Genomic DNA, 20,080 nt, shown 5'->3' on the forward strand with positions numbered 1-20,080 from the left:
TTTTAAAAAATTGAATTTGCCAGAATAATATGATAATTAAAACATTTTTTATCACAGCTCCACCAATATATAAAATAATATTGGCATAAATACAGGGAAAAGCAGACAAATTTAAAAACAAAGGTGACTTATTTGTCTGTATAGATCTATCTTTAAAAGATAGAATAGAGTTGACCACCTTGTGATTTTACTGATTAGGACAAAATGAGAAAAGGCAAAAATAACAAACATAAACAATGTAGATAAGGATATTTCTGCATGTTCTTGAAGTAATAAACACATTTTTAAATAAATATGAAAACTTAGGACAACAATAGACAATGGTCCTTACTGTAGAAAAATGGAATCCAGAGTTAATATCTAAAATATATGTTTTTCAACCAAAACTTATTAGATATGTAAATATTAGGTATAAGTATGTTTCAAACTCAGAGGGAGAAAGTCCAGACACTCTGGTAAGATTAAACATTGTATTTAACAGAGGAAGACTTCAAAGTAGCTATCATAAATATATTCAAAGAATCAAGGGAACTTCAGTTCAGTATAGTTGCTCAGTTGTGTCTGACTCTTTGCAACCCGATGGACTGAAGCATTCCAGGCCTCCCTGTCCATTACCAACTCCCGGAGTTTACTCAAATTCATGTCCATTGAGTCAGTGATGCCATGCAACCATCTCATCCTCTGTCATCCCCACCTCCTCTTGCCATCAATGTTTCCCTGCATCAGGGTCTTTTCAAATGAGTCTGTTCTTTGCATCATGTGGCCAAAGTACTGGAGTTTCAGCTTTAGTATCAGTCCTTCCAGTGAATATTCAGGACTGATTTCCTTTAGGATGGACTGGTTGGATCTCCTTGCTGTACAAGGGACTCAAGAGTCTTCTCCAACACCACAGTTCAAAAGCATCAATTCTTTGGCACTCAATTTCTTTATAGTCCAACTCTCACATCCATACATGACTACTGGAAAAACCATAGCCTTGACTAGATGGACCTTTGTTGGCAAAGTAATGTTTCTGCTTTTTAATATGCTGTCTGGGTTGGTCATGACTTTTCTTTCAAGGAGTAAGTGTCCTTTAATTTCATGGCTGCGGTCACCATCTGCAGTGAATTTGGAGCCCAAGAAAATAAACTTTTCCACTGTTTCCCCATCTATTTGCCATGAAGTGATGGGACCAGATGCCATGATCTTCGTTTTCTGAATGTTGAGCTTTCAGCCAACTTTTTTACTCTCTTTTCTCATTTTCAAGAGGCTCTTCAGTTCTTTACATTCTGCCATAAGGGTGGTGTCATCTACATATCTGAGGTTATTGATATTTCTCCTGGCAATCTTGATTCCAGCTTGTGCTTCATCCAGCCCAGCATTTCTCATGATGTACTCTGCATAGAAGTTAAATAAGCAGGGTGACAATATACAGCCTTGATGTACTCCTTTTCCTATTTGGAACCAGTCTGTTGTTCCATGTCCAGTTCTAACTGTTGCTTCCTGGCCTGCAAACATATTTCTCAAGAGGCAAGTCAGGTAGTCAGGTATTCCCATCTCTTTCAGAATTTTTCACAGTTTATTGTGATCCACACAGTCCAAGGCTTTGGCATAGTCAGTGAAGCAGAAGTAGATGCTTTTCTGGAACTCTCTTACTTTTTCAATGATCCATCAGATGTTGGCAATTTGATCTCTGGTTTTGCTGCCTTTCCTAAATCCAGCTTGAACATCTGGAAGTTCACAGTTCACGTACTGTTGAAGCTTGGCTTGGAGAATTTTGAACATTACTTTACTAGTTGTGCGAGATGAGTACAGTTGTGTGGTAGTTTGAACATTCTTTGCATTGCCTTTCTTTGGGATTGGAATGAAAACTGATATTTTCCAGTCCTGTAGCCACCGCTGAGTTTTCCAAATTTGCTGGCATATTGAGGGCAGTGCTTTCATAGAATCATCTTTTAGGATTTGAAATAGCTTAACTGGAATTCCATCACCTCCACTAGCTTTGTTCATAGTGATGCTTCAAAGCCCACTTGACTTCACGTTCCAGGTGTCTGGCTCTAGCTGAGTGATCACTCCATCATCGTTTTCTGGGTCAATAAAATCTTTTTTGTACAGTTCTGTGTATTCTTGCCACCTCTTCTTAATATCTTCTGCTTCTGTTAGGTCCATACTGTTTCTGTTCTTTATTGTGCCTATCTTTACATGAAATTTTTCCTTGGTATCTCTGATTTTCTTGAAGATATCTCTAGTCTTTTCTATTCTATTGTTTTCCTCTATTTCTGTTCATTGATCACTAAGGAAGGCTTTCTTATGTCTCCTTGCTATTCTTTGGAACTCTGCATTTAAATGGGTATATCTTTTCTTTTTCTCCTTTGCTTTTCACTTCTCTTCTTTCCACAACTATTTCTAAGGCCTCCTCAGACAGCCATTTTTCTTTTTTGCATTTTGTTTTCTTAGGGATGGTCTTGATCCCCATCTCCTGTACAATGTCACGTACCTCCATCCATAGTTCTTCAGGCACTGTGTCTATCAGATCAAAAATCCCTTGAATCTATTTGTCACTTCCACTGTATAATCATAAGGGTTTTGATTTAGATCATATATGAATGGTCTAATGTTTTTCTCTAGTTTCTTCAATTTAAGTCTGAATTTGGTAATAAGGAGTTCATGATCTGAGCCACAGTCAGCTCCCGGTCTTGATTTTGCTGACTGTATAGATTTCTCCATGTTTGGCTGCAAATAATATATTCAATCTGATTTCGATATTGACCATCTGGTGATGTCCATGTTAGAATCTTCTCTTGTGTTGTTGGAAGAGGGTGTTTGCTATGACCAGTGCGTTCTCTTGGCAAAACTCTATTAGCCTTTGCCCTGCTTCATTCTGTACTCCAAGGCCAAATTTGCCTGTTACTCCAGGTATTTCTTGACTTCCTACTTTTGCATTCCAGTCCCCTATAATGAAAAGGACATCTTTTTGGGTGTTAGTTCTAGACGGTCTTGTAGGAGTTCATAGACCCATTCAACTTCAGCTTCTTCAGCATTACTGGTTGGGGCATAGACTTGGATTATTGTGATGTTGAACGATTTGCCTTGGAAATGAACGGAGATCATTCTGTCGTTTTTGAGACTGCCTCCAAGTGCTGCATTTCAGACTCTTTTGTTGACCATGCTGACTACTCCATTTCTTCTAAGGGATTCTTGCCTACAGTAGCAGATATAATGTTATCTGAGCTAAGTTCACCCATTCCAGTCCATTTTAGTTCACTCTTTTCTAAAATGCCAGCGTTCAGTCTTGCATCTCCTGTTTGACCACTTCCAATTTGCCTTGATTCATGGACCTAACATTCCAGATTCCTATTCAATATTGCTCTTTACAGCATTGGACTTTGCTTCTATCACCAGTATATCCACAACTGGGTGTTGTTTTTACTTTGGCTGTGTCTTTTCATTCTTTCTGTAGTTATTTCTCCACTGATCTCCAGTAGCGTATTGGGCACCTACCGATCTGGGGAGTTCATCTCTCAGTGTCCTATCTTTTTGCCTTTTCATAGTGTTCATGGGGTTCTCAAGGCAAGAATACTGAAGTGGTTTGCTATTTTCTTCTCCAGTGAACCACATTTTGTCAGAACTCTCCACCGTCACCTGTCTGTCTTTGGTTGCCCTACAGGGAATGGCTCATAGTTTCACTGAGTTAAACAATGCTGTGGTCCATAGGTTTGCTTTCTGTGATTGTGGTGTTCAGTCTGTCTGCTCTCTGATGGAGCAGGATAAGAGGCTTATAGAAGCTTTTTGATGGGAGAGGCTGACTGAGGGGGAAACTGGGCCTTGTTTTGATGGGCAAGGCCATGCTCAGAAAATCTGTAATCCAATTTTCTGATGATAGGTGGGGCTGTGTTCCTTCCCTGTTATTTACCTGTGACCAAACTATGGTGGAGGTAATATGATAATGGGTCCTCCTTAAAAGATCCCATACACTCAGTGCCCCCAACCCTGCAGCAGGCCACCACCGACCCACGCCTCCACTGGAGACTCCTGGACACTCCTGGGCAAGTATGGGTCAGTCTCTTGCAGGTTCGAAGGAACTTCAGTTTAGATAATTAAAGTAAATATACTGAGTTAGACAGTAGAGAATATCAATGAAAAATAGAAACAAGCCTGCAAGCAAGCAAAAGAACCAAAGAAGTATTCTAGAATTATGAAGGACAAAAATGTAAATGAAAATTGATCGATGAGACTTAATAGCAGATCTGAGATGACAGAAGACAAAATCAGTGAACTCAATAAAATATAGCTCAACAGAAATCATTGAATCTGAAGGAAAAAATTGAACAAAATGAGAAGTTTCAGAAATCTTTGGGTCAGTGTCACATATTCCAGCATATATGAAATGATAGTCTCAGGAGGAGAGTTGAGAAAGAAAGGGGCAAAAAAAAGCTTGAAGAAAAGATAGTGAAAGCTTTTCCAGAATTAATGAAAAACATGAATATACAAATCCAGGAAGTTCAGTGAGCTGTTAAGAAATATATTTATAAAGAGTATCTGCTCTTAAGCATACACAGTCAAATAGCTAGAAGCGAAAAACAAAAAGAACATCTTAAAAGTGAAAAATAGTTTACTATATACAGTGGAAATAATATGATTATGAATCTCTTATCAGAAATAGTAGAGGCCCAGAATCAGTGAGTGTTAGTCACTCAGTCATGTCCAACTCTTTGTGACCCCATGGACTGTAGCCTGCCAGACTCCTCTGTCCATGGGATTCTCCAGCTGAGGATGCTGGAGTGGGGGGCCATTCCCTTCTCTAGGGGATTTTCCTGATTCAGGGATTGGACCAGTGCCTCCTGTGTCTCCTGCACTGAAGGCAGATTCTTTCCCATCTGAACCACCAGGGAAGACCCCCAAATCAGTGAAATGACATGTTAAATGCCAGGAGAAAAATAAGTGAATCAATAATTCTGTAGCCAGTAAAAATATCACTGAAAAATGAAACGTGAAGTAAAGACATCCTCAAATCTTTAACCATAGCATGGTAAAAGGAAAATTCATTCTGAGGCTAACTCAGGTTCAGTCTTTGTTCATAGTGTACTACATCTTAGGAGTCAACTTGGTGATTAAATGCTCCATATCTTGTTGGGGCTGAAGGTTTAAATGTTGCTATTTGGTAATCAGAGTTTTTAAAGATCAGAGTCTACCTGCAGTTTAATATGTCCAAGATTAGAGAGTATATGAAATTTCACATGTAAAAATGGCAGGGAACCAGGATTGGAAAAATTGAATTTTTTGAAATGAACTGGTCTTTGAGGCTTCAGGTCAGTTAGGATTTTAAGTGGTTAAGAATTCTGGGCATGGGGAATTATGCAGGGCCTTCGATTTTTAATTTTGTTGTTTTGTTGGTTGTTTGGGGCTTAAAATACTAGGAACTATCCTTTTAAATGTCCTATTGGTATTTCTCTGCAGGAAATGGAAATATCACTGAGGCTTTCATGTAGTCTCACAACTAATGGAAATAATAATGCTAATAATAATGATGGCAATGAAAACAAACAGTAGATCTTGTTATGTATCAAACACGTTGATCCGAACAAATAGATTGCTGAATGTTTCTCTAGCAAAGATGTGTTTATTTGAGATCAGCAGAGAATGGCAATTTGGTGTCTGCAAACATGGTGTATGTGTGCGTGCTCAGTCACTTCAGTTGTGTCTGACTCTTTGTGATCCTATGGACTGTAGCCTACCAAGGCCCCCTTTCCTGGGATTATCCCGGCAAGAATACTGGAGTGGGTTGCCATGCCCTCCTCTAGGGGATCTTCCCAATCCAGGGATCGAACCTGTGGCTCCTGTATTTCAGGTGGATTCTTTACCACTGAACCACCTGGGAAGTCCCTGCAACCATGGTGAGTCACTTGCAAGTCCCTGCAGGGCAAGGGAAGGAGAACACTTTGGCAGAGATGAAAAGGAAGTTGGGAGAGCTGTAGAAAACAGAGTCCAGGGTATTTCATTGCCTGAGTTCTTGCCAGGAAAGAAGAGGAAGAGGGTATTTCTTCCTGTAGGGCTCTACTATCATCCCAGGGTATAAGAGTGCCCTCTTCTGATCTTCTGACTATAATTAATTGAGGTTTATGTTCCTTAATGCTTTAATAGATACCATTCTAAGAATTTTGCATACATCAATTATTTTAATTCTATTATAATTTATGTCATTTTTAGGTAGGACCCTGGCTTTCCAGATGAAGAAGTCAAGACACCTTAGACTTTAATTTGCATTAAAACATAACTTTTATTTCATCAGACATTTATGGCATTTTCCCTCAGTCTCTATTTGCCTCTTTCAGTTTGTCCTCCCACTGTTGCCTCTGGGAAATGAACATAACTGCTAGCACTGCCAGTGCCATCACTGGAATAGATTTTTTTTTAAAACTCACTTTATTTAAGCTAAAAAAATAAAATAACCTCTAAGAGGAATTTTTAATGTTCTCTATTTTTTAAAAACAACTAACTGCCAATTGAAAAGCTGGCATTTGAGCTTATGGCTTAAACTCATGTCCTAGGTTTTAAAAATTAGACCAGGAAGGTGAGAATTAAGTAGTTTTAGCTTTTGTGCTGGGACTCAGTTTGTACTGCAAAACACGTGGGATATTCCAAACACAGGAACAGGATTCAAATACTGGGTAAAAAAAAGACATGATAAATGTCTATTAGATCCACTCATCAAATGCCTTCCCTATTTTCTGTGATGTATAAAGGATCACCAACAGAAATTTGATGATTTTACCTATACATACTATTTCCCCCTGAAATGGTGTGTAAAATACAATATGTAGATAGTGTTGCTGCTCTTTTTAAAAAAGGATTATTGCTTTACAGAATTTTGCTATTTTCTGTCAAACCTCAACGTGAATCAGCCATAGGTATACATATATCCTCTCCCTTTTGAAACTCCCTCCCATTTCCCTCCCCATCCCACCCCTCTAGGTTGACGCAGGCCTATGTTTGAGTTTCCTGAGCCATACAGCAAATTCTCATTGGCTATCTATTTTGCATATAGTAATGTAAATGTCCATGTTACTGTTTCCATACATCTCACCCTCTCCATTACTGCTCTTAAACAGGCTTTCATATTTGTCTTACTGATCCTAGGATTTAATTAATGAATGCCTAGAAAATTTGCCTGACATATTAATCTCTTAGATTAAGTGAGAGTTGAAGATGAGTAAGAACAGCCTAGAAACATCAGTAAAGGACACAATTAGGAAATAAGACTTTATATTTTTGGGCTCCAGGATCACTGCAGATGGTGACTGCAGCCACGAAACTAAAAGATACTTGCTCCTTGGAAGAAAAGCTATGACCAACCTAGACAGCATATTAAAAAGCAGAGACATTATTTTGCTGACAAAGGTCTGTCTGGTCAAAGCTATGGTTTTTCCGGTAGTCATGTAGGGATGTGAGAGTTGAACTATAAAGAAAGCTGAGCACCAAAGAATTGATGCTTTTGAACTGTGATGTTGGAAAAGATTCTTGAGAGTCCTTTGGACAGCAAGGAGATCCAACCCATCCATCCTAAAGGAAATCAGTCCTGAATATACATTGGAAGGACTGATGCTGAAGCTGAAGCTCCAGTACTTTGGCCACCTGATGCAAAGAACCGACTTATTGGAAAAGACCCTGAGGCTAGGAAGCATTGATGGAGGTGGGAGAAGGGGACAACAGAGGATGAGATGGTTGGATGGAATCACTTACTCAATGGACATGAGTTTGAGTAAACTCTGGGAGTTTGGTGATGGACAGAGAGGCCTGGCATGCTGTGGTCCATGGGGTCACAAACAGTCAGACATGACTGAGTGACTGACCTGAACTGAACAGCTTTTGATAAGAAAATGAAAATGCGTAGTATAATCAAGATCTTTGTAAAGTTTTCCTAAATACTCTGAGTACTTTGTATACGAATGGTTTCTTTGTGTTTTTGTGCTCTTTTATGCTTTCCTTTCACATACCACAGAGGCATTCCTAAAAGATCCAAAGTCATCTTTGGAACTGTTTTACTACCATTTATCCTCAGCCTACTTTTGCTGAATATACTCCTAGTGTAGACAAGAAAGAAAGAGTAATTGACATTTCTCAATTGACTTATAGATTGTGGAATTTGTGTTATAGTATTTACACCAAAAATATGGAATTGCATGTAAGAATCTCCTCCCCCAGTCATGATCCATGCTTTTACCTTATTTAGTGATTCTTTGGAAGTGACAGTTCATACTGTTGGCTTGTGCCTGAAGGTGATGATCATAGGGATTTAAAGAACAAAGAAAGTACGTTTTATAAAGTATGGCTTCTAGATGGACTTCAAAAGTATGGTTTTTCAGTATCCAAATGTGTTTGACTTATTTGAAACATTAAAAAAACTCTTTTCTGTTCGCCTATACTTTGTTCAGTCTTGTTTTCTACGTTGAAATTAGCTTTGTAGAATAGTAAGGTTGTGTATTAGATATTTAGTCATGTCCAACTCTTTGCAACCTCATGGACTATAGCCAGCCAGGTTCCTCTGTCCATGGAATTCTCCAGGCAACAGTACTGGAGTAGGTAGCCATTCCTTTCTCCAGGAGATCTTCCCTATCCAGGGATTGAACTCAGGTCTCCTGCATTGCTGGCAGATTCTTTACTGTCTGAACCACCAGGGAATAGTAAGATTAGTGAACACTTTGGAAAGATATAAGCATCTAAATGCAGAGTTCCAAAGAATAGCAAGAAGAGACAAGAAAGCCTTCTTCAGCGATCAATGCAAAGAAATAGAGGAAAACAACAGAATGGGAAAGACTAGAGATCGCTTAAAGAAAATTAGAGATCCCAAGGGAACATTTCATGCAAAGATGGGCTCGATAAAGAACAGAAATGGTATGGACCTAACAGAAGCAGAAGATATTAAGAAGAGGTGGCAAGAATACATGGAAGAACTGTACGAAAAAGATCTTCACGACCCAGATAATCATGATGATGTGATCACTAATCTAGAGCCAGACATCTTGGAACGTGAAGTCAAGTGGGCCTTAGAAAGCATCACTATGAACAAAGCTAGTGGAGGTGATGGAATTCCAGTTGAGCTGTTTCAAATCCTGAAAGATGATGCTGTGAAAGTGCTGCACTCAATATGCCAGCAAATTTGGAAAACTCAGCAGTGGCCACAGGACTGGAAAAGGTCAATTTTCATTCCAATTCCAAAGAAAGGCAATGCCAAAGAATACTCAAACTACCGCACAATTGCACTCATCTCACATGCTAGTAAAGTAATGCTCAAAATTCTCCAAGCCAGGCTTCAGCAATACGTGAACCGTGAACTCCCTGATGTTCAAGCTGGTTTTAGAAAAGGCAGAGGAACCAGAGATCAAATTGCCAACATCCACTGGATCATGGAAAAAGCAAGAGAGTTCCAGAAAAACATCTACTTCTGCGTTATTGACTATGCCAAAGCTTTTGACTGTGTGGATCACAAGAAACTGGAAAATTCTGAAAGAGATGGGAATACCAGACCACCTAACCTGCCTCTTGAGAAATCTGTATGCAGGTCAGGAAGCAACAGTTAGAACTGGACATGGAACAACAGACTGGTTCCAAATAGGGAAAGGAGTACGTCAAGGCTGTATATTGTCACCCTGCTTATTTAAATTCTATGCAGAGTACATCATGAGAAACTCTGGACTGGAAGAAGCACAAGCTGGAATCAAGATTGCCAGGAGAAGTATCAATCACCTCAGATATGCAGGTGACACCACCCTTATGGCAGAAAGTGAAGAGGAGCTAAAAAGCCTCTTAATGAAAGTGAAAGAGGAGAGTGAAAAAGTTGGCTTAAAAGTCAACATTCAGAAAACGAAGATCATGGCATCTGGTCCCATCACTTCATGGCAAATAGATGGGGAAACAGTGGAAACAGTGTCAGACTTTATTTTTTGGGCTTCAAAATCACTGCATATGGTGACTGCAGCCATGAAATTAAAAGACGCTTACTCCTTGGAAGAAAAGTTATGACCAACCTAGACAGTATATTCAAAAGCAGAGACATTACTTTGTCAACAAAGGTCCGTCTAGTCCAGGCTATGGTTTTTCCTGTGGTCATGGATGTGAGAGTTGGACTGTGAAGAAGGCTGAGTGCTGAAGAATTGATGCTTTTGAACTGTGGTGTTGGAGAAGACTCTTGAGAGTCCCTTGGACTGCAAGGAGATCCAACCAGTCCATTCTGAAGGAGATCAACCCTGGGATTTCTTTGGAAGGACTGATGCTAAAGCTGAAACTCCAGTACTTTGGCCACCTCATGCGAAGAGTTGACTCATTGGAAAAGACTCTGATGCTGGGAGGGATTGGGGGCAGGAGGAGAAGGGGATGACCCAGGATGAGATGGCTGGATGGCATCATGTACTCAATGGATGTGAGTCTGAGTGAACTCTGGGAGATGGTGATGAACAGGGAGGCCTGGAGTGCTGCAATTCATGGGGTCGCAAAGAGTCGGACACGACTGAGCGACTGAACTGAACTGAACTTCGTAGATTCAGGGACCAATCTAAGTATTTGTTTTAACTGATTTAAACCTCACAGCAACTCAGTGACATAGAATATAAGTTCTATAGTTTTCCCACTTACAGATGAAGACACTGGGAATTACAGAGGTTAAGTAGCTTGTAGGGTCCTACAGCAAGTAAGAAGCAGATATTTGGAACCAAAAAGGTCTAGTGTTAGAGCCTCTACCCTTGGCCACAAGACAAGTCTCCTGCCCGCCAGAAAATTACTAAAACTTAAAAATATTGTCTTTGTACATAAAACAGATGAATAGTTTTGTTACATATAAAACATTATTTTAAAAAATAATTTGAAGAAAACGAGTTTTAAAAGTTTTCATTGAGGTAATTAGCTAATGGTTTTAGGCATTAGTTATGTAACAAATATATAATATTTTTATTTTGTTTAGATTAGAATTATTATTATAGTTATTACTATCCATGTGGTTTATGTTGATTAAAAATGTTAATGTAACTGTAGAGCATGTTAAGAGCCATAAATGATGAAAGGGGGAAGCCTTTTAACCTAATTTAATCTATTAAAATGAAATAAGCAGTCTTGTTTGTAGGATAAGTAAAGTATGCTCACATAGGATGGTAAAGCAGGAATAGTTTTGCTACTTAAAAAAAATAAATAATCAGTGCTCTCATTTCTATAAAAAATTTGATTTTTATTGTGAAAGTTGAAAATTAGAGTTTGATGTATATTATGAAGGGCTTCCCAGTGGCTCAGTGGTAAAGAATTCGCCTGCAATACAGATGTGAGTTGGATCCCTGGGTTGAGAAGATCCTCTGGAGAAGGCCATGACAACACATGACCACTCCAGTCTTCTTGCCTAGAAATCCCATGGACAGGGGAGCCTGGTGATCTACAGTCCATGGGATTGCAAAGAGTCAGACACGATTTGGCCACTGAACCACAACAACTGTATTATGAAGACTAACTTTTTAAGAATGTGAATCTGTACTTCATGATTCTGTTCATGTTAATTTTTTGCGAGTCAGTTTATACTTTGTTTAGGAGAGGATAATTTAGGGATACTCTTTTAAATTTCTATTTTTAATAATGAAGTAAAAATTTTGTATTTTTCTATGTATACCATTTTTTAGTGTGAACATCTATGCTATATCTTTCTGGAAATTTCCTATATGTTTATGCTGGTTCATTGAAATCTGTTTCAGGGTGTTCCAGCACCAGGTGCCTATGATGTTCAAAAATCATATGAGATATCTCAAATTCAACATAAATACATGCCACCTCGTACTTTTGTGGCTAGAATAAAACATGCCTCCTTTCTTAGCACAACACCTCGGTGCCTGGACAAAGTGGATGATGGGCCAGGTAAGTAAATCTGTCCTTTTAAAGATATGAGGGAAAAAAATCTAAGGTTTCATTATTAAAATAGATAATTGTAAATATACATTTACATTTACCATGTCTCTTTTAAGTTTGCAGGTCCAAAAAAAAAAAACAAAAACAAAACAAAAACCCAACCTACGTCTGCTTATTTACTGAAAGAGTTTGAATTTTTTTCAACTGTAAGGTTTGTTTGGAATTTTAGGTCTTTTAATTTTTCCAAAGACAATTTTACTACAGCTCATAAGTCATTTCCTATTAGAGAAAAAAAAACTCTAAATATGCTACATTGTTGGAGGAGAAATAACTACTGATTTGGAAAATCAGTCATATACAAGATATATCTTGTACATATCATGCCAGTCTCATGGAATTATTTAAATTTTCCTCAAATATTAAAAAAGCAACTATTTAAAAGCTAAATGTTTTTATCAAGGCTTGAAATACCAAAAGAAATTTTGATTTTTAGAATTGCAATTAGTTCAGCTACTAGTAATTACACTTTGTCCTAAAATAATGAAATAGCTTTTCTTGGTAATGAAAATGAATTGGTAAGTCTATTTCACACCAGAGTGCTAGATAAAGAATAGGAACATGAGTTTTCAACAGTAATTTACAAATGTATTGCCAGTAAATAATCTAACTATTGTAATGAACCTTTATGAGACTATAAAAAGAAAAAATGAAATAGAATAGGGAAAATTAAGAGATTTTAAAGAAAAATCAAAGCAGGAGAATATGATGGGTCAAACAAATAAGAATACTTGGGGAACCCTGAAATCCATAGAGGCTTGCTTTATTTTTCACTTTCAAGAATCAGGTATATTACCAACTTACAAGTCCATTTTAAGTCCAAATTTAGCTTTCCTTAGTTTCTTTTTCATCTTTTGAGTTATTGTGCCATTGTATATTTTGTCAGGTTTTAGCTTTGTTTGAAGTATCAGTAGAATTCAATTACCTTTACTGTGTCCATAACCACACTCAATATATGGTCACCCAGAAATGTTTTAGGGAAATTTATTCTTTGAAGTCGGGGTATCATCACTGTCACCAAGACCAAGAACAATCAATCAAGTAACAGATTCCAGAGTCCCTTAAAGTAGATTAGATTGGTTTTCATATTTTCTGAAGATTTTTTTCCTTTGCTTTTACTCTCGTCTCCATAAAATGTATTATAGATAGAATGCGTAGTAAGAGTTTGAGTTAAGTTCCAGAACTGGAATCTGACTTTTCATTACTTCAATGTTTAGCCCCAGGCAAGTAAACTCACTAATTGTTTCATTAGTTTCTATTTTACAAAATTGAGATAATACTTGCCACCTACTTGACTCTCATGAGAATATGAAAGATTAAAAAAACTTTACTTCAAAGTCATTTTCAGAACATTTGAATCTCCTAGAAGTATAAAATCCTATTATAATATGAAACACGTTTCTTCTTAGTGCCAAGCTAGCAATAGCTTCTGAAAGAATTTGGGATAGGGAAATATCTTCATTATGAAGACAGTTATTATTTGGAAGTCAAAGACATATGGGCTGTCAATGTCACTATACAACTGTAGATTAGCTAGTTAACTAAATGAAAAGAATTTATCACAATAAGCCAATACTTCATTAAGTTTGCCATCCTGCATCTTAAAGTAGCCTATAATTCAAATAAATGATAGCAGATATCCCACATGCCTCTATTATCAACACATTCGAAAAAATATATGCATTTCTGAAGCTATTACCTGATGCCATGATTATGAAATTTGATTTCCTCTGACATATGTAGATACTGTAATATTTTAGAATGATTCATTTTTTGAACTCAATCTTAAAGTATACAGTCCAAAATATGTCTCTTACATATATTTAATAGGTGACCAGGGCCAATTCAATGAATATCCATGCCTTGTTTTGGTAATTGAAGATTAACTTCTGTTTGTCCTGTTACATTGATTAATCTAGGAAAATAAATCAGGTGTGTATCAACTCTCTGAATAGGTTCATCTTATTTTGCTGATTTTTCTTTAGGCTAGATTTTTTTATTGACCGATATGACAAGCAATTCTTAATTCTATAATGAGAATAGCCCATTTATATTATAGTTCTTAATACCATTTAACTTTTGTTGGGGACAACTGGTATGTTAAGTCTTTAGGTTTCTGTTTTAAATCATTGTTATATAAATCATTGTTATATGATCAAAAGGGCTTCACTGGTGGCTCAGAGGTTAAAGTGTCTGCCTCTGATGAGGGAGACCCGGGTTTGATCCCTGGGTTGGGAAGATCCCCTGGAGAAGGAAATGGTAACCCACTCCAGTATTCTTGCCTAGAGAATCCCATGGACAGAGAAGCCTGGTAGGCTACATAGCCCACGGGGTCACAAACAGTCGGACACGACTGAGCAACTTCACTTTCACTTTCACTTATATGATCAAAAGGTACAATGATAGTAATTCTGTTGGTTATATGTTTTGTGTCAATGTTTATCCTATGAATGATATTCTTTCTTATCATATCTTCTTAGAAATAGGAAAAAAGTGGGTTTTTTTTTAGTCCCTAATATTTGTCATTTAAATCTTCGTAATTGTTTTACCTTAATACCAGTGACAAAAGCCATTTGGGTTTTATGTCAAATTATTTATGAGCCAGATAAAATTATTTTCTGTTATTATATATGTGTATTTGTATACATTTGAAACTATAAGACTAAGTTAATTTATAGAGCCTGATATGAATGTTTCTTTCTTGAGTCATGACATTGACAAGAAGAATTGAGTGCTTTGCCTTACAGAACTTAAAAACATGTACCTATAATAGAATAATAGGCAAGTTAAAAATTTATTACTGTCTGGTATTGGTACGTAAAAATGGTAAGAACTGAGATTGATAAATGACATAATATGAGTTTGGTTGATATATGAATAGTATTCTTGGGACTCACAAACTTATAGTGCATTCAGTCACTCAACATTCTATAGCTGTATATTTATTTCAAATTATTTTAGAACTTTTAGCAACACTGGAAGTGATTTTGTTTTATTCAAATGAAGTCTTTTCTTTGAAGTTATTTAAGAAGGATAAAACTCATTTTCATTAGTCTAAATTAAAGGGGGAGGTAGAATAGTTGTAATCAGTATACTGTATACCATTAAATGTTGTGTAACCAATAGAAACACATTTGAATCATTTAATGAGGAAGTTATTAAATAAGGTGTATCACATTATAAAGCAATCTACTCTTACACACGTAAGTTTTAATTCAGGGATATGTAAATGACTTTGTGATTAATCCAGTTCAGGTAAAGTAAAATTGTTAAGTGTAAAGAGAATTAAACATTTTTTTTTCTCACATTTGACCTGTTTTTAGACATTTGGAGGAGGAAAATACTCAGCAAATTTAAAAAGAAAATGAATGAAAACATTGAGAATGTGGAAAATTGGGGACTCTTTTGTGTCACAGTGGAAGTATAAGTTGATGTCAGTGATTCTTAAGGACAAGCTGGCAGAATGTTTCAAATATACATCCCATTTAACCTTAACATTCTACTTCTGTGATTCCTGTATGAAATAATTGATAATATGCCTAAAGTTTTACACATCAACTATATTCTTCCAAAAACACTAAAAAATGAAAAGTTTTAAATTTATTAAATGAAAGAAAATAGGTAATTCTGATGTATAAGCTGCATAGAGTCCTATGAAAAATTTTTAAATGGTATATATCATTTAAACCTGGTAACAGGATAAGATTGATTTGATCAGTCACTCAACAAATATGTACCGAGAGCCTCTTACATATTAAGCACTGTTCCAGGGACTTGTGATAGAGCAGTGAACAAGATGTAAACATTGTTCCATGGAGCAAAACTCTAGGAGCGAGACATTTAATAAATAAAGGAATAAATAGATCAATAGGTTGATAAATGAAGGAATGAAAAGAAAGAATACAAGATGGTTATAAATGCTATTGAGAAAAATGAGAAAAAAGGAAGAATGGGAGTTCACTATGGGTTCTGCATCAGTTTAAAAAGTGTTATCAGTGAAGAGCTTACTTGGAAAATAATATGTGATTAAACAACCTTAGGCTCATAAAAGATTTTGTTTTGCTTTTCAATTCTTGCTTTCTCTATATGAACATACACTGTTTTATAGTAAGTAAAAATGATTTTAAAATTTTAATAAAACAATCAAAATTTAAAGCATAATTTTAATTAAATCAATATTTAAGTGAATAATAGATTAAACAATAAATAGTATAAATATAACACTTGTAGGCTGAACATAACAGGCACTGAGACTGTTTTTATATAGAAAGCATAGATTATTTCTAATGAAAATAGAGTGATTTATGTATAACATTCCCATGGGAAATTATTTGATGAAACAAATATAATTCATCTTTGAAGTTAATTGGACATATCCCATGAAGATATTTTTGTTCACTTTTTTAATAAATATAAGTGGTACCTTTGATATAAAAATCAGTGTAGTGTGAAAACTAATTATTTATTCTATTTTCTCAGTGGTTTGTAATATTAGAGCTTCAGAAATACCATAGAGTTTGTCAAAATGCAGTTCATCCCACTTGCTAAGTGCTATTGCAATAAACATGTAATTTTTTGGCTTGTTTTTCTATAGCTTCCAGAAATGCTTTTGGGCTGTGAAAATGCAGTATAATTCTGAGTATAGGCAAAAATTGATCAATCAATATTGGAGACTTGCTGATTCTATATCATTATTAAAAATGGTAGAAATTTTATTACTGAAAGTAAGATAACTTTATTCGATTTGCTCTCAAATTGTTTTTGTTTCTCTGGGCACTTCATATATCAGGTAAATTCTTATTTATATACAATTGAGAAAGATCAACTTATTTACTAGGTGTATCTTAAAGGTAAAATTACCCTATATGTAGTATACAGAAAATGAATTTTCTGAGTCATTCACTTTTTGTATACTAAAGAATCTTTGAAGACTATGGAAAAAGTTTCATTTGAGGAGAAATTAACTGTGTTGGGGGAGGGGAAGAAAGGACTGATGCAAAATATTTTAGAACAGAAAGGTTAACAGAATCAAAATCTGAAATAGAATGATAGCCTTAAAGCAGAAAATCGACTTTGTTTCTTTAGGTGGAAGGTAAGGTGATTGTGTGGATCACAACAAACTGTGGAAAATTCTGAAAGAGATGGGAATACCAGACCACCTGACCTGCCTCTTGAGAAACCTATATGCAGGTCAGGAAGCAAGTTAGAACTGGACATGGAACAAGAGACTGTTTCCAAATAGGAAAAGGAGTGCTTCAAGGCTGTATATTGTCACCCTGCTTATTTAACTTCTATGCAGAGTACATCATGGGAAATGCTGGGCTGGAAGAAACATAAGCTGAAATCAAGATTGCTGGGAGAAATATCAATAACCTCAGATAAGCAGATGACACCACCCTTATGGCAGAAAGTGAAGAGGAACCAAAAAGGCTCTTGATGAAAGTGAAAGAGGAGGGTGAAAAAGTTGGCTTAAAGCTCAACATTCAGAAAACGAAGATCATGGCATCTGGTCCCATCACTTCATGGAAAATAGATGGGGAAACAGTGTCAGACTTTATTTTTTTGGGCTCCAAAATCCCTGCAGATGGTGACTGCAGCCATGAAATTAAAAGACGCTTACTCCTTGGAAGAAAAATTATGACCAGCCTAGATAGCATATTGAAAAGCAGAGACATTACTTTGCCAACAAAGGTCCATCTAGTCCAGGCTATGGTTTTTCCTGTGGTCATGTATGGATGTGAGAGTTGGACTGTGAAGAAGGCTGAGCACCAAAGAATTGATGCGTTTGAACTGTGGTGTTGGAGAAGACTCTTGAGAGTCCGTTGGACTGCAAGGAGATCCAACCAGTCCATTCTGAAGGAGATCAACCCTGGGATTTCTTTGGAAGGACTGATGCTAAAGCTCAAACTCCAGTACTTTGGCCACCTCATGCGAAGAGTTGACTCATTGGAAAAGACTCTGATGCTGGGAGGGATTGGGGGCAGGAGGAGAAAGGGACGACAGATAATGAGATGGCTGGATGACATCACCGACTCGATGGACGTGAGTCTGAGTGAACTCCGGGAGATGGTGATGAACAGGGAGGCCTGGTGTGCTGTAATTCATGGGGTCACAAAGAGTCGGACACGACTGAGCAGCTGAACTGAACTGAAGTTGTAAAGAATAATTGAAAATGTATAGATTTTATATATAGAGATAATACAAGTATAACTCTTTTCTTGTACTTTGCATTATTGTACTTTACTGATACAGCTTTTTAAAAAAAATAAACTGATGCTCTGTGGCTACCCTGTTGAGGAAGTCTATCCACACCATTTTTTCCAACAGCATTTCTCACTTCCTGTCTCTGTGTCACGTTTTGGTAATTCTCACAATATTTCAAGATTTTAATTATTATTATATTTGTTATGGTGACTTGTAGTCTGTGATCTTTAATGTTGCTGTTTTAATTGCTCGGGGAGATCATGAACTACACCCATATAATGGCAAACTTAGCTGGTAAATGTCATATGTGTTGTGACTGCTCCATCAACTTGCAATTCCCTCTCTTGCTCTTTCAGGCCTCCCCATTCTTTGATATGTAACGATATGGAAATCAGGCCAATTAATAACCCTAAAATAGCCTATAAGTGTTCAAGTGAAAGGAAATGTTACATACCTTACTTTAAATCAAAAGCTAGAAATGATCAGGTTTAGTGAGAAAGGCATGTTTGAAAGCTGAGACAAGCTGATATGATATAATATTGTTGCCTGTAATCACTATGCTATGCATTAAATCTCTATGACTTACTTATTTATTAGTTTTAAGTTGTGTGCCCTTAAATAACATCTCTCCTCTTATCCTATTCCCAGGCCCTAGTCACCACCATTTTACTCTGTTTTTTGGAGTTTGACTTTAGATTCCACATGTAAGTGATATCATACAGTATTTTTCTTTCTGTCTCTGAGTTATCTTAGTATAATGTCATTGAAGTCCATCCATGTTATTATTACAAGTGGCAGGATTTCGTTCTTTCTTGTAGTTGAACAATATTCGATTGTGTGTGTGTGGCATGGGCCACATCGTCTATATCCATTTACCTTTTCATGAGCACTTAAGGTTGTATCCCTGTCTTGGCTAATGTGAATAGTACTGCAATAAATATGGGAGTGCTTGTATCTTTTCAATAGTGGAGCAGCTCTTTATACAGATTTCTTAAACACAGAAAGTGACATTACAAGCATTCAACATGTACAGTATATAATAGCAAGCTTGGAAAGTACATAGTGGCAAATCCTCATGGAATCTAAAATAAGTATAATAAATCATATGAATTTATAATTGCATATATATATTTCTAGCAGATCAAGGCACTATGTGTTCAAAAGTTTTTCACATTTCATCTGTAACAACAAAATATTTTGCTTATTAAATGATATGGTAACTTCAAGGAAAAAACAACTTTTATAAATTTATATAATCCTCAGTTTTAATTCATGAAGATGTTTAGCTTCAGTGAGTGAACTGAAAGTCACTCAGTCATATCCAACTCTTTGCAACCCAATGGACAGTAGCCCACCAGGCTCTTCTGTCCATGAAATTCTCTAGGCCAGAATACTGGAGTGGGTAGCCTTTCCTTTTTCCAGAGGATCTTCCCAACATAGGGATCGAATCAGGGTCTCCTGAGTAGCAGGTGGATTCTTTACCAACTGAGTTCTCAGGGAAGCCCTTGGACCTTCAAATCTGAATGAAGCTAATCAAATGAAATCTTAACAAAAATGTGTGAAAATTTTAGGCAAATATAATACAACTTTAAGTGGTCAGGCTTGCCTTCTAATGGAAGAAGTTGTCTCAACAGTTAGGAGGCTTCTTATTACTGAATGTCTCTATCCATGAGCTGAATGACTTAACTTCCAGGAATGCTTTGGGATGGATTTCTGCATAGAGTGGGAAGTTGGATTTGAGAAACTTTAAGCCCTCCACCCCTTCGCACTGTGTGAAGTCTAATAATTCTCTAAATTATTAGTATAAGGGCTTCCCAGGTAAACAATCCACCTGCCAATCAATGCAAAAGGAGATGCAGGTTCAACCCTTGGGTTGAGAAGATCCCCTGGAATAGGAAATAGCAACCCACTCTAGTATTCTTGCCTAGAAAATCCCATGGAAGAGGAGTCCAGTGGGCTGCAG

At 36.7% G+C, this 20,080-nt stretch overlaps 1 protein-coding gene across 1 annotated transcript in view; it reads left to right on the forward strand.

Annotated features, from left to right (window-relative positions):
* Positions 1-20,080, forward strand: part of STPG2 (sperm tail PG-rich repeat containing 2) — a 347,431-nt gene that overhangs the window by 228,705 nt on the left and 98,646 nt on the right. The window contains exon 9 of the mRNA XM_052642325.1: positions 11,706-11,865. Coding sequence (XP_052498285.1) covers positions 11,706-11,865 — 160 coding nt within the window. The remainder of the gene's footprint in view (positions 1-11,705; positions 11,866-20,080) is intronic.

The sequence above is a fragment of the Budorcas taxicolor genome, chromosome 6 (genome assembly GCF_023091745.1).
Source record: "Budorcas taxicolor isolate Tak-1 chromosome 6, Takin1.1, whole genome shotgun sequence".
NCBI classification, from domain to species: domain Eukaryota; kingdom Metazoa; phylum Chordata; class Mammalia; order Artiodactyla; family Bovidae; genus Budorcas; species Budorcas taxicolor.